Raw genomic sequence first — 15,241 nt, forward strand, 5'->3', positions numbered from 1 at the left:
TGCTCAGCCCAGTTCGCCCCTGCGGAGGAGCCCGAGGCCCGCTGAACGGATACCTTTGCTGGCAGGCCAAAGCGGGGTAGTTTGGTGAAATAGCCAAGGTCCTTACGGCTGTTGGCTGAGCCAGCCTTAGCCTCTGGGAGCTCCTGGGTCCCCGACCTGTGCTCAGCCCAGTGGTTCAGCAATGCCAGTGTAAACTGACTGCACAGCCCTGTGTTGAGACCATACATCCCCCTGATGGGGAGTCATTGAACATCTAAAGCCAAGGGCTACATGAGATAGAGACCAGGGGATTTTGCCAGGTTCCTCCTATTAATACATCACTAAGTGGTTCCAGTAACTGTGTTATATTAGTGGGGGGATTTGAATGTAGAGAATGGGCCAAATCCCATGGGCTGAGTCTCATTGGCTTCAGTGGGACTGCTAGTGAATTTACTGTGTATTGCATGATTCAATGCTGTGTGTGCACTAACAATCATGCTTCTGTTTATTGTTTCCCATGCTTCTGCAGATGTGGCCGTTAGACCTGTGGTTCTCAACCAGGCATATGTGTACCTCTGGGGGTACGCAGAGGTCTTCCAAGGGGTACATCAACTCATCTAGATATTTGCCTAGTTTTACAACAGGCTAAATAAAAAACACTAGCTTGGGCCTTAAAATATTGCAAGATGAGATAAAACAGAGTTGGCAATGTTGGTTTAAATACACCAAGCAAGCTTAACCTCTGTCCCTTATCCTCTCCCCCCCACCACATGCTGTACATCTCTCCTATAAAACAGAGTCAGAGATATACCTTAGTACAGTGGTTTTCAAACTTTTTTTCTGGTGACCCAGTTGAAGTAAATTGTTGATGCCCATGACCCAACGGAGCTGGGGATGAGGGGCTTGGGGTGTGGGAGGGGCTCTAGGCTGGGGCAGGGGGTTGGGGTGCAGGAGGGGGGCAGGGGTCTGGGCTGAGAGGCAGGGATGAGGGCTTTGGTGTGGAGGGGGGGCTCTGGTTTTGGAGTAGGGGATTGGGATGCAGGCTTTCTTGCAGCAGCTCCCGGTCAGTGGTGCAGTAGGGGTGCTAAAGCAGGTTTCCTGCCTGTCCTGGCACCATGGACCGCGCTGCTCCCCGGAAGTGGCCAGCAGCAGGTCTGGCTCCTAGGTGGAGGTGTGCAAAGTGGCTCCACGCAGCTCTCACCTGCTTTGTGAAGAGTATTGAGACCTGTGGACAAAAAGTGCCAGAGAGGAGTTTTTGTGTATTGTTTGCTATGGCAACACTCTGGTTGACTTTGAACAGTCTGAGTGGGTCAGTCTGTAGTTATCCCCACACACACAAGGGAGCAGAGATCACAGGTTTGCTGATCCTGTAGGGTGCTAGATCCCACTCTTACCCAGGCTGGGGGCACAGCACACATCCCTTCTCCCGCCTTGCGGTGCCACTAGACCCAGCACCAAGAGACGCGCCCCCTGCTGACTCCCTCTGGATCATCAACTGTCTCCCCTCCAGGCGCCGAACCTAAAGAATGCACCTTAGCTTCCTGGCACCGCCCCCAGGTCACTCTACGGCGGCCCTAGTAGCTCAGCACCGTCCCCTCGGAAACCAGGCTCCTCCCTTCCCTAACGTCACTCAGAGCGAGGCTCGGCTGCTCCTCACCCTCGAGCTCTCGCGATAAGGCGGCGGCGCTCTGGGACATTCTCGCGGGGCTGGTCGGGAAGCTGCATGTGCTGTTCGGGTCGGAGGCAGCAGCAGGAGGAGGAGCCGCCCCCTCCCCCCGAGAGTGCGGCGTGAGGGGCCAGCCGGGTAATGAGCCTTGCGAGGCGGAGGGGGCTCCCCGCGGGGACCTTTCCCCCAGCCTGCTCCGCACCTTCTCCCACTCCGCCCGATATCCGGCACCCCTCCCCCCTCTAACCCCCCGGCACCCCTCCCCCTCTGCCCCCCCTCCCCGTGAGACACCCCTCCCCCTTCTGCCCCCCGGCACCCCTCCCCGTGAGACACCTCTACCCCCCCGGCACCCCTCCTCGTGAGACACCCCTCCCCCCTCTAGCCCCCCTCTAACCCCCCGGCACCCCTCCCCGTGAGACACCCCTACCCCTCTGCCCCCCCTCCCCGTGAGACACCCCTCCCCCCTCTAACCCCCCGGCACCCCTCCCCGTGAGACACCCCTCCCCCCTCTAACCCCCCGGCACCCCTCCCCGTGAGACACCCCTACCCCCTCTAACCCCCCGGCACCCCTCCCCGTGAGACACCCCTACCCCTCTGCCCCCCCTCCCCGTGAGACACCCCTACCCCCCTCTAACCTGCCTGGCACCCCTCCCCGTGAGACACCCCTCCCCCCTCTAACCCCCTGGCACCCCTCCCCGTGAGACACCCCTCCTCCTTCTGCCCCCCGGCACCCCTCCCTGTGAGACACTCCTCCCCCCCCAACCCGCCTGGCACCCCTCCCCGTGAGACACCTCTACCCTCCCCTGCACCCCTCCCCGTGAGACACCCCTCCCCCCTCTAACACCCCCCGGCACCCCTCCCCATGAGACACCCCTCCCCCCGCTAGCCCGCCCCAGCACCCCTCCCTGTGAGACATCCCTCCCCCCTCTGCCCCCCCTCCCCGTGAGACACTCCTCCTCCCAACCCGCCCAGCACCCCTCCCCGTGAGACACCCCTCCCTCCTCTAGCCCCCCCGGCGCCCCTCCTCCCCTCGAACCCCTCGGCACCCCTCCCCTGAGACACCCCTCCCCCCTCTAACCCACCCAGCACTCCTCCCCGTGAGACACCCCTCCCACCCCCTAACCTCCCGGCACCCCTCCCCATCAGACACCCCTCTCCCCCTCTGACCCACCCAGCACCCCTCCCCTTCAGACACCCCTCTCTCCTTCAGACACCCCTCACCCCCTGTGACCTTGTCCGAACCCCTCCCCATCAGACACCCCTCTCCCCCTCTGACCCACCCAGCACCCCTCCCCTTCAGACACCCCTCTCCCCCTCTGACCCCCCCCAGCACCTCTCTCCTTCAGACACCCCTCACCCCCTGTGACCCTGCCTGAGCCCTGCCCCTTCAGGCACCCTTCACCCCTTCTGACCCCCCCCAGCACCTTTCCCCTTCAGACACCCTTCACCCCTTCTGATCCCCCCCCAGCGCCTCTCCCCTTTAGACACCCCTCACCCCTTGTGACCCCTCCTGAGCCCTTCCCCTTCAGACACCCCTCCCCCCTCTGACACCCTCCCCGCACCTTTCTCTGTCAGACACCCCTCACCCACTCTGGCCCCCGGTACCCCTCCCCTTCAGACAATCCTCACTCCGTCCCCAACACTCCTCCTTTTCAGACGCTCCCTCTGATGCCCCTGGCATCCTTCACTCCCTTCGGGCACTCTTCACCCAGCACCTCTGACCTCCCCTTTAGACACCCTTCCCTCTGGCACCTCTGACCCCCTCCTCCTGGAACCCCTCACTCCCTCTGATCTCCCTGGTAACCCCTCCCCATCAGGCACCCCCCATCCTCCCTGGCACCACCTCCTGTTCAGTCACCCCCTCCCCATCCTGACTCTCACCCCCTCCCTCACTCCTCCCCTTCAGATGCCTCTGATCATTTCCCAGCACCTCTGCCTCTTCAGATGCTCCTCACGCCCTACCCCTTCCCACCCTGTCTCTGTATAACCCCCCCCCCACCACCACTCTCCTCCACTGCCAGCAATCCACCCCACCCCTATCCATCTGATCCGATCCTGCCTCTGCCCTGTCACTACCTGACCCGTGGCACTCTGCATCCTGATCTCTCTGATCCTCCCTCTACTGGCACTCCTCACCCTCACCCCCAACTTGGTTTGATCCCCGAGGTATGGCTCATCCTGTCTGCTTAGGGTGACCAGATAGCAAGTGTGAAAAATTGGGTGACCAGGTAGCAAGTGTGAAAAATTGGGACAGGGTGGGGGGTAACAGCCACCTATATAAGACACAGCCTCGAATATCAGGACTGTCCCTATAAAATCAGGAGATCTGGTCACCCTATGTCTGCTCCATCCTCCCTGGCATGTCCCACATTTCAATCAATATGCCCAGGCCCCACATTGTTTTCCACTGCCCCCTCACCCATATGCCCTCAATTCCTGGACACTTCATGTTTCCTACAAGCACCTCAACATTTGTTCCAATCCTCTAATGCTGATTATAACCACTCCATCTCTTGATGTACCTACAGTCCCCTCAACACACCCACCATTCATCTTAACTGTCACAGCATAACACCCCACATCTCTCTTCACCCCACCCCACCCTGCATGTTTCACTTCCACACCCCTCCTTTATGTGCTGTGTATCTATGCCCTTCCTTATATCTCATGCTCTGTGCATCCACAACCTCATGATACCATCTCCCCATATGTTGCTGTTGTTACTTGTCCCTTTCCACTCTTTCCTGTTGCTTCCTCTCCCCCCCACATCCTTGTAGCAACATGAGCTTTAATCCTTGAGCCTCCGCAGTCCTCTAAAATGGGCACATTGGGGAAGATGACTTATTCTTCATCCTCCATTATTTCAGCAATTTAAAACAAAAACATAACTAACTTTCCTCTTGTGGCCTGCAGGCTTGTGAGATGGCAACGGATACAGCTGAGTCCACAGTCCCTGACTGCAAAGGAGATCTAAGGAGCAACGCCAGGTCAGATGCAGACTATCCCCTCCGGGTCCTCTACTGTGGAGGCAAGTGCTGCACTCTGCAGTCTCCTCTCTGTAATGCTTCATGCTACGGATCTCTGTGTTTTTACTCTTAACCTAGCATTGATATTCAAAGTACTGTCACATGGTGTGTACCTAAAGCATTTGTGACAGTACTTTGAATCTGTGGTGGGTTAAACAAGACTTCTCAATTGGCATGTCTGTTTATGGCTTCCTATACAAGAAGAATGAGTTGCTCTCTTAAATTAATGGGCATCACACTTGGACTGTAAACACTTCTGGGCTGAGACCCTTTCTGTACAGAGTAAAGTCGCTATCACAAAGCAGCTCTGATCCTGATTAGGGCCTCTAGGTATTACTGTAATACTAGTAATAAAGTTAGAACTAAGGGAAGGAAATTCTCTGTACAGTTGGGTCTGCCTGCTTTATCCACTGTTGCATGATATCAGAGTCAAATATTATGGCCAGATTTAAAAAGGGACTGAATAATTTTGAGTTATCTATATATCGCATAGTTGGCTAGGTGTATTATGGGGCTCTGCCTTTCTTCTTGGATATTGGCTTCTCCTGGGGGCAGCAAAATTAAATAGATGATCCAGTAATCTTCTGTTTCAAATATCATCTGCCTCAAGGAGAAGTGGTGTCTTCTAATTTTGCCTGAAAGGTCTGGGCACTCTCTGCTCTTTCTTCTCCCTGGCCATAGAGATTATTCTCATGCTAAGCCTTGAGTCAAATGCATAGTGTCTGAACAAATGACTAGTAGGCGAAAACAAACTCTGGTTGACCTCAATAAAATAACATCATCATTTTTGTGGCAAGGACTTGGTGGTTATTTCACTGGCCTTTCATCCTCCGGATCCTGGGTTTAAATGACGATTTAGTTCTGTAGCACTATAGATGTGTTTATGACTTGACAGGAAAAAGCCCTGTTGAGGTGTTTCCATTTCAAGTAAATCTAAATGATGTCTAAATCTTGACTTTGGTCACAAATCAAGATGTGTTGGACTTATTTAGTTTTCACTCACCTTGGAGTACCTCCCAGAATCACTTCCGAGTTTGGCGCAGCTCAGGAAGGCTAGCATTTCAATACTAGAGTTGCTTCATGCTAGAGTGGCATTCTTATTGCTAAGCAAGAGAAGATTCAAAGTTGTTGTCGCTCTGTGCTCTCGGAGTTAAGGAAGTCGTCTTGTCCTCAGCTGCAAACTTCCTGGTTTTATCATTTTATGTTACAGCCTCATAATATAGCTATAGGATTTTATATGTGAAGTGTCAGATATGAAAGGCTATTAAAATTTGTGGTTGAGACACCAACTGTTTGACTGCAGTAGCTCCAAGAGATTCAGCCTCACAATTCTTGGTTCTGTATTATACAGACACCAGTGTTGTTACTTATGAGTATTAAGAGTGTATATGAAGAAACTGCATGGTGTGTATTCTTGAAAACTGTGTTATGATGGGCTCAAGGGACAAACACCACTAGATCACTTTGTCCATCCCTCTTGCTAGGGCAGGTTGGGTCTCCACAATGCATTGTGGTCTAGCTTTCCTGAAGCTTGAATTTAGGGCCTTTAGACTGAGACAAATGTGTTGGTTTAGTGTAAAATAGGTGCAGAATTATAGAATATAGATTGTATATTCAGTGGCATCTTCATTTTGTTATTCCTGCATGTCCAGTACTAGGACTATAGGTAGGCAGCATGATTCAGTAGTAAAGAAAGGTAACCACTGTAATGTAATGGATAGGGGAAAGTGACAGAATATTTTAGAGAGCTGATAAGACAGGGTATATGTTATCTTGTTTTTAGGATGTGATTTAGCAGATAAATTTAGCAGAGAGGCACAACGTTTTGGTTCCTTTTCAGAACTCAGGGCTGAGTGCTGAGTTGCTAGCAGAGCAGTGTGGTTAATAGATGTCAATGCAGTGGCATAAAGTCACCCAAAGATTAACATGACAAAAGGATTGTTCTTGATATGAAATATTAATGGGTGGGGAATTAAATTTCTTAATAATCTCCTTCTTTTCCTTCCCCAGTCTGTTCATTGCCAACAGAGGTGAGTTCATTTCACATTTGGATTTATTCTCCCCTCTCCCTTCCGAGTTCTCCATGTACTCGCTATGGGGATTCTCGCTGCCCTTCTCTGCCTGCTATACTTCAACCCTTAAAATTCTATGCTGCAGCCACTATCTGGCTGAAGAAGAATGTGCAGATCTTCCTTGGAAACAGTCAGTGTTGATCTAGGAGACACCATTGAGCTATACAAGATGACTTTCCTCCAGGCTCCTGGATAGCAAACTGAGCACCTGCATAGTTTGTCTTGCCCAGCCCCTGTTGGTCTGAGGAATTGAACGTGTCTCCTGTAAGGTGGTGCAGAGCACAGTATCTAATCAATTAGGCTGATCCTATGTTACTTGCTTCTGCTTTTTTCCTGCACCCCGTCCTAACTTCTCCACAAATCCAGCTTTTTACACCAGCTCCGTTTCATTCCACAATCCAGACCTAAAATTTTACTGCCAGCTAATAAATGAAATCAACTGAAGTGCATGTCCTCAAGCAAAATGAAGAAATAGCTTGCATTTTACCTTGCTGCTAATTTGCCTGTTAATCAGACTCTCACTATGTATTAGTGATATATTTTGTAATTTCTCAGATAACAATTTGTGACCTTTCCCCCTAGTACTGTGAATACATGCCTGATGTGACTAAATGCAGACAATGGTTAGAGAAGAATTTTCCAAATGAATTTGCGAAACTTACTGTAGGTAAGAATCTTTCTGTATTTTTCCAGTTGATCAGGGCTTGTGACCTAAAGACTGAGGGTTGCATGTGTAAAGAAACAAAACCCTACATCCTGTGAGAATGATATTATGATACACTGCTGAAATTGAACATTCTACTTCTGTCCATTTGCTGATCTGTGTAATTGTACTGTAATAATCTTTACCTCCCTACTATTCATCTCCCTTCTCTGGTCATGCTAAGTCTAAAATTTAGATTAAGCTGCCTAAGGGAGGTATTATGTCGTCTTATAGCTTCTGTGAAGGCCTTGTATACTTTTGGGTGCTGTAAAATAATAGCTTGACAACATGCGAGAATATGTAATATTCTGTCAAATAATGTCTGACATGACATATAGAGCTTCCTCCCAGGGCTACAGAGAAACTTCCTATTGTACCCAGTCATCTGTTCAGTTAAGATTACATCTAGAATTGCTATTAACTGAACTGGTGAGTGAGTTCAAAGTTATACTACCCATAGGTGGAAAGGTAATAAATTCCTATCTATCGGGATTCTAAATAGGAAGTATTACTGGTGAAAATAAATGTTTAGAGTGGAAATTTATATTTGGAACATGAATGACAATGTTGATACTAATCTCTCTCTCCTAAAAACTATTATATGGAGATGCTACTTTGGAATGGTGAATGTAGCCTGAGGCTAAGGTTTTTTAATGTTTGATGTCTAATCTGTGCAAATGTGGTGATATAATGCCATACACATAACATGTGTCTGCAGATGGGATACTGCAATGATAGAATAGGCATTAAAGTAACATCTTACTAAGCCTGAGAATTGCCTTGCAGATGCAATATGTCAGACGTGGGAGTCCTACTTATTAAACTTCTTTTTTTTTTAATATAATAAGAAAATTCACCAAAACAGGAAACTGGATTTGGAGAAGGTCAAGGAACAGCAGGAGAAGAGGAGGAGAAGAAAAAGCAAAAGAGAGGCAAGGTCTAAATAGTTGATTGTGGTATTAATCTGGCCCATAAACTTAGAACCCGTCTTACATATGCAGTTTGTGGAATCTTTGTCTACTTTGGGATCCTTTTTCAACCAGCTGAAATGCACTCTAGCACAACTTCTCAACCTTTTGGGTCATTTTATAAAACTAATCTATTAGCTGTTGAGGTAATGGTGCACAAAACAAATCCTGTACACGAATGCAGTATTCCTGCAAATTGGTGCAGATATATGTTGCACAGTGCTGAGAATGCTAGGCAGCCTGGCAAGAGTCAAGCTAGTAACAATACCAAATGCATATAAAAGATGCAAGTTGTATTTCCTGGTCATTCATGAAGTCCTATGTCATCCAAAGGGCCCAATCAACACTAGGGTTCCCTTGTGCTGAGTGCTGTACAAAGATGTATATGGCTGACAGTCTCTGGACCAAATAACTTTAGGTCTCAAAGCTCCATGTGTCTGTACAGCTGAAAAAACAGGAAAATTTGTAGTCATGCATTAGACTGCAGGGTTGATTAAATCCAGTGTGAATACTATGATAGTGAAAATGTTACCTGCTTGTAACTGTACCAAAGGTTTGCTGTAAATGCTGCATTTTAATACAGGAATTAACTCTCTCTAATTGGCTAGGTGTGAGTATATATTTCACAAAACTATTTTAACACTGAGTACTGAAGTCCATTTCCTGCATCTGTAATGTTTTAACCCTTCTCAGACTTAATGTCCTTTGGTCAATGCTGCCTTAAGTAGGAATAAGAAATAAAAAGTAATGTTACAGCCTTAGCTGACCATGTATTAATGTTTGTTGTAATACTGTACCTTTATGGCATGATTAAGACAACTGTGAGATGTGTTATATTATCAATACAACACTGCAATGTTGTACCTATATTGATATAACATTATGCAACATATGAAATGTTTATTATATGGAATGTAAGGGTGACAATAACTTTTTTCAAAATTACTATGTGGAAAAAAAAATTGGCATTTCAGGTTCTTATTTTTTTGAAGTGCAAGTGCAATATATGAAATGGTTACTTAGATACTCATTTGATTTTTGTCCTGTCTCAAAGGTGGAAGGGGTCAGATAAAACAGAAAAAGAAGACTGTACCACAGAAAGTTACAATAGCTAAAATTCCTAGAGCAAAGAAGAAATATGTCACAAGAGTGTGTGGCCTTGCAACTTTTGGTGAGTTTGCCAAGTGAACACTTCATTATTCTAACTGCATTTGCTTTTGACCATTGAGTTATATTAACTCAAAAATTTTGTTGGTTCATATTAGCAGGAAAAAGTTCAGCAACAAACTTCTTTTGAGTCACTTTCTCTTCCTGCTCTTGATTTCACTCTTCTGTCCTTATCCTACTATTTCTCTGTGCTCCTGTCTCTGCTTCTCCAGACCTCTGTCCTTAAAAATCAACTTCAAGCAATCTTCTTTTTTTTTTTTTTTTTTTTCTTTATCAATAATTCCCTCCATGCCCAGGCATGGCCACTACTTGTCTTACATTTACAGTCTGTTAGATATCAAGTGTCATGTACATTTATGATGCTATATAAATGATTTTAGTTGACGTAAAGAACTACCAAAACTTATATCCTTCTTCTGGTTACAAAGGTCCAGTTTCAAATTCTTAGTAGAATAAAATATATTGTCAGCAGCCCTCATTCATATATTTTCCCTTTTAATTATTTTATCTTTTTGTTCCCTTTCTGCTTGAAATGCTATCTTCTAAGGTCCTTATTTCCACTGATTTTTGTTTAAAAGTAAGCAAAGACACAGCAAGGGAAGTTATACCTGTCTATGTCAATCTCAATATCAGTATGCATTTAAGTCAAACAGTCTTTGCTCTATTGTGTATTTTGCCTTTTTAAAGTAACTGTGCATATACATAAAAGCAATTGGCTCTCTGTCAATACATATTTGAATAAGCTTATGAAAACAAATTATTTGAATGGATTTCCACACATTCTTGGGATTAAAAATGCTCAAGTGAATCCCCTAATAATACAATCCATAATCAATGAAATAGACAATTAAAGCTAGAGTATCAACCAGAGCAGCCTCAGTTCACTCATAGTTTTACTATCCAAACATCTTAACACGCACACTGAACTTCCTTTTATTTCCCATATTCCTTTAAAAAGGCAAGCTTTAACCTTGGCTTCAACATAATACTCTTTCACATAGAATACATAATGTATGTCTGTGAAATGTATCTTAATTTCCCTGAGGTGTCAGTTAAAACTTATGTGTGATTTATTTGAATTGCATATTGTGTTAGAAGAAACTCAAATTTCAGGAAAACAGTATCACGCTTTAAAAAGGGAGCATTTTTAATTTTCTGCTTAAGAAGTCATTTACTAAAAATGAAGGTTACTCACCTCTAACCAGAATTATTGGAGATGGGCTCTGCACATTTCCCCCAATGCGGTGCTGCACCATTGGTTCACCCCAAGAATGGGAACTTGTAGAGATCATGTAGAGAAGAAATATTAGAGAAAATTAAAATGGCATAACTCTTCACAGGACAAATTCAGAGAATAAACGTTCCTGAAATATGTTACACACTTACGGATCTGGTTTAACTAGAAACCCTGGCACAACCTTAATTATGATGAAACTAGTTGCTACTGATATCTTCCTAATTAAAGCCAGGTTTAAATTTTGGGTGTTTAAGCTAGAGAAGACATTATGATATTGACTCTTTGTTCTATACATTTTCTTCTATGTAAATAGAAATTGATCTGAAGGAAGCACAAAGGTTTTTTGCTCAGAAATTCTCTTGCGGTGCCTCGGTAACAGGAGAAGATGAAATCATAATTCAGGGGGACTTTACAGATGACATAATTGATGTAATCCAGGAGAAATGGCCTGAGGTAAATGTAAAAGTGACTTATTTTTATCACATCATGGTCATAAAATTACTATTAAGTCATGAGGCTGTAGCCCATGCTCTTGTGATACAATTCTGAAATTGTTTTCATTTCTACCCTGGCCACAAGTAGAAATGTAAGATACCAAACTAAAAGAGCCAGTAGTTTACCTTGCTATGTCCACTCCTAAACAGTACCTAGTCCTTCATAAGAACATGACACCCAAATATCCCCTTATTTTCCAAAAACTACATAATTATCTGCTGCTAGGTGCTTGGATACTATAGTGATGAAGGCCACAAATAGCTGGATAAATATAAAATCTCCATGATTTCTTCCACACTGTTCCTTGTGTGTGGAATGTCTCTCCAGCTGATCACATTTCTTCTCAACCATATGTCTGTTGCCACCTATGAGAAATTAGCTAATGTTTAAGTAGTTGGACTGAGATTCAGATGGTTTAGAGTTGATGTAATTATAACAAAACATTTTTATTGGCTTGTACCTGTGTCTCTCCTGCCTTTGTACATTGACTATTTGTTGGTGCCCATTAGGCAATGGATTCTGTGACTGGCCTTGTTGATTTCAGTGGGGCTGTACATGGACCCAGAGATCCAGTCATGTAAAATTCATCACAGGGTGAGAGCCTTAAATGGGAAGCTCTTCAAGGAGTGACTGTTTCTGTAAAGAACCTAGCGCAGCAGGGCATAGTAAGGAATGCACACTTCCCCCTCTCTCTCCCCCCCCTTAAAGTAATATCTGTTTGTTGTAGGTGGATGATGACAGCATTGAAGATCTTGGAGAAGTGAAGAAGTGATTTTGAAAGACTGCCTTTATTTAATTACATGGTTATAGTTGACAGAGCCAAAGCGAGGCTTCTAAATGCATTACTCTGCAGTAAAACTGTAGGGTGTCCTTACCCATGGCATTTTCACCATTCTATATAGGCTGCTTGGTTTGTTTTTTGTTGTGACTTTTGCCAAAGTTCAACTGGGGGTTCTATCATGCTCATGCATGAAGGTAGGGATTTAATTAAATAAAGTTATTGTTCCTCACTGACAGAGGTTATTGTCTCCTTACAGCTATTTTTATTTTTGTAACAGAATTTAATGAGTTTTAAGACCTGATTCAATTAAAATTAGGGCTGTCAAGTGATTAAAAAAATTAATTGCACTGTTAAACAATAATAGAATATCATGTTTTTAAATATTTTTTAATGTTTTACACTTTCAAATATATTGATTTCTATTACCACACAATACAAACTCTACAGTGCTCACTTTATTTTATTACAAATAAATTCACCGTAAAACACAAAATAAATAGTATTGTTCAGTTTGTAATACAGTACTTGTATTAGGTAATCTCTTTATCATGAAAGTTGAACTTACAAATGTAGAACTATGTACAAAAAAAACCTGCATTCAAAAATAAAATGTAAAACTTTAGAGCTTACAAGTCCACTCAGTCCTACTTTTTGTTCAGCCAATTGCTAAGACAAACAAGTTTGTTTACATTTGCAGGAGATAATGCTGCCCGCTTCTTGTGCACAATGTCACCTGGAAGTGAGAACAAGTGTTCTCATGGCACTGTTGTAACCGGCCTCGCAAGATGTGCTAAAGATTCACATGTCCCTTTTATGCTTCAATTCCAGAGGACATGCATCCATGCTGATGACGGGTTCTGCTTGATAACAGTCCAAAGCAGAGCAGACCAACTGTAGTTTCTGCATTGGAGTGTTGCCCTTTTAAGACTTCTGAAAGCAAGCGCCACACCTCGGCTCTCTCAGATTTTGGAAGGCACTGCAGATTCTTAAACCTTGGGTTGAGTGCTATAGCTATCTTAAGAAATCTCACATTGGTACTTTCTTTGTGTTTTTGTCAAATCTGCAGTGAAAGTGCTCTTAAAATGAACATGTGCTGAGTCATCATCTGAGACTACTATAACATGAAATATATGGCAGAATGCAGGTAAAATAGAGCTGGAGACATACAATTCTTCCCCAAGGAGTTCAGTTACAGAATTTATTAATGCATTATTATTTTAACAACTATTATCAGCATGGAAGCATGTCCTCTAGAACGTTGGCTGAAGCATGAAGGGGCATACAAATATTTAGCATCTCTGGGACGTAAATACCTTGCAATGCAGGCTACAAAAATCCCATGCGAACGCCTGTTCTCACTTTCTGGTGACATTGTAAATAAGAAGTGGGCAGCATTATCTCCTGTAAATGTGGACAAACTTGTTTGTCTTAGCAATTGGCTGAATGAGAAGTAGAACTGAGTGGACTTGTAGGCTCTAAAGTTTTTTGCATTATTTTGGTTTTGAGTGTGGTTACATGACAAAAAATCTACATTGTAAGTTGCACTTTCACGATAGAGACTGCACTACAGTACTTGTATGAGGTGAATTGAAAAAATGAGCAGTGTATACTTTTTATTGTGTTTGTAAATAAAAATATTTGAAAATGTGGAAAAACATCCAAAAATTTTAATAAATTTCAATTTGGTATTCTGTTTAACAATGCAGTTAATCAGGATTAATTTTTTTTGTTAATCTTGAGTTAACGGCAATTAATCAACAGTCCTAGTAAAAATGTGTTCTCACTTGACCCTTCCACCACTTTCAAATGATCCAATTGGAAATCAAAGTTCAATGCACTTACACTGGTGCAACTCCTCTAACTTGAATGGAGTTATTTAAATTGGTGTAAATGAAAAGTGAGATCAGAAATGGGCCTCAGGTTCCAAAGATCTGTTAATAGTTTCATATTGAAAGGGTTGATAGAGCAAGGAACACTAAGGAATGTAAGACACTGAAGGACATGCTGTTTGCAACAAATACTGTAAGATAAGATTTGTATGACTCCTGCCAGCCAAATGCTATATTGGCTCATAGGGTTAGTCCACTTAATACATACGAGTCTGGAATAAACAGTATCTGCACATCTGACTTCTGGTTTGCTGCTAATATAAAACTGATAGCGTTCAAACCAGGACTATAGTCTTAAAGAGAAATGTTTGCTGAATTTAAATACAGTGCTAAGTAAGAAACTGAATTTAAGGAAAAAGTATTGTGAATAAATGTATCAACCTGTCTGAACAACACCCACTAGCTCTTCTTTCAGCTTTATATTATGAAACTGTAACTAGTTCTGTGTCAGTCATGTAATAAAAGCTGAATTATCTTCTAGAAAGACTTAAAGTGATTTCTTAGTATTATTAGCATGTAGCTGGCTTGAGAGAAATTCAAATTATGGTTAAACCAAACCACCTCTAGGCCTAGGGGCCAAATTTCTTCAATCTAGGCATTATATTGATGTTGAAAGATTTTGCTTCAGCTGACTGTAGCCACATCTTTGTGACAAATAACTAAGTAACTTCATACCAAAGACTTTTCCTGCTAAATGTTTTAGCACAGGTAGTCTGTGAATTGATGGGCCAGAATTGATGTTGGTACTTAAGTGTTACGGAATTTCTCTTTGCAACTGTTACATTCAAACTCTTAAAGGAGTGGTAGACTTGCAACATATATAAAATAGCAGCTGAAGCTTCTCTGATAAAGTGGTTTTAAATACGCCTGACTTGAGTCATCACAGTGTATAAACTGATAGTTGTAATTCATGTAATGCGCTGTATCTGACAAGCAACAACTGCCCTGCTGTAACTGTTTTACTGTGTTCATTATATTAGTCACCTTGTGGCAATTTCATATAGGTGCCAGGTTCTGTTAGATGTGTCTTATGAATTCAGTTTTAAGCATATATAATTCTTCTATAATTCCACCAGTTACACTACTGGCTCAGGGTAGAAAAGCTCAGTACTGTAATTTTAAATCCCTAAAGTATTAAAGTACAATAATTTTACCTTAAGACACTAGTTTCATGTAATTATAAAATTAAGTGCAATTAGAAATAAGTAGCCACTTACACTTCTAAAAGTTAAATACAGTTCCTTTTTAAGCTATGCAA

General features: G+C 43.7%; 1 protein-coding gene across 1 annotated transcript; it reads left to right on the plus strand.

Annotated features, from left to right (window-relative positions):
• The first annotated feature begins 1,629 nt into the window (after nucleotides 1-1,629).
• DENR (density regulated re-initiation and release factor) lies at nucleotides 1,630-12,327 on the plus strand. Its single transcript, XM_030582973.1, has 8 exons — nucleotides 1,630-1,783; nucleotides 4,559-4,673; nucleotides 6,682-6,701; nucleotides 7,326-7,410; nucleotides 8,295-8,378; nucleotides 9,469-9,585; nucleotides 11,132-11,271; nucleotides 12,041-12,327. Exons 2-8 carry the CDS (start codon nucleotides 4,568-4,570, stop codon nucleotides 12,083-12,085), a joined length of 597 nt encoding a protein of 198 aa, XP_030438833.1. The 5' UTR covers nucleotides 1,630-1,783; nucleotides 4,559-4,567; the 3' UTR covers nucleotides 12,086-12,327.
• Nucleotides 12,328-15,241: the final 2,914 nt, after the last annotated feature.

This window comes from Gopherus evgoodei, chromosome 13 (assembly GCF_007399415.2).
Source record: "Gopherus evgoodei ecotype Sinaloan lineage chromosome 13, rGopEvg1_v1.p, whole genome shotgun sequence".
Lineage (NCBI taxonomy): Eukaryota > Metazoa > Chordata > Testudines > Testudinidae > Gopherus > Gopherus evgoodei.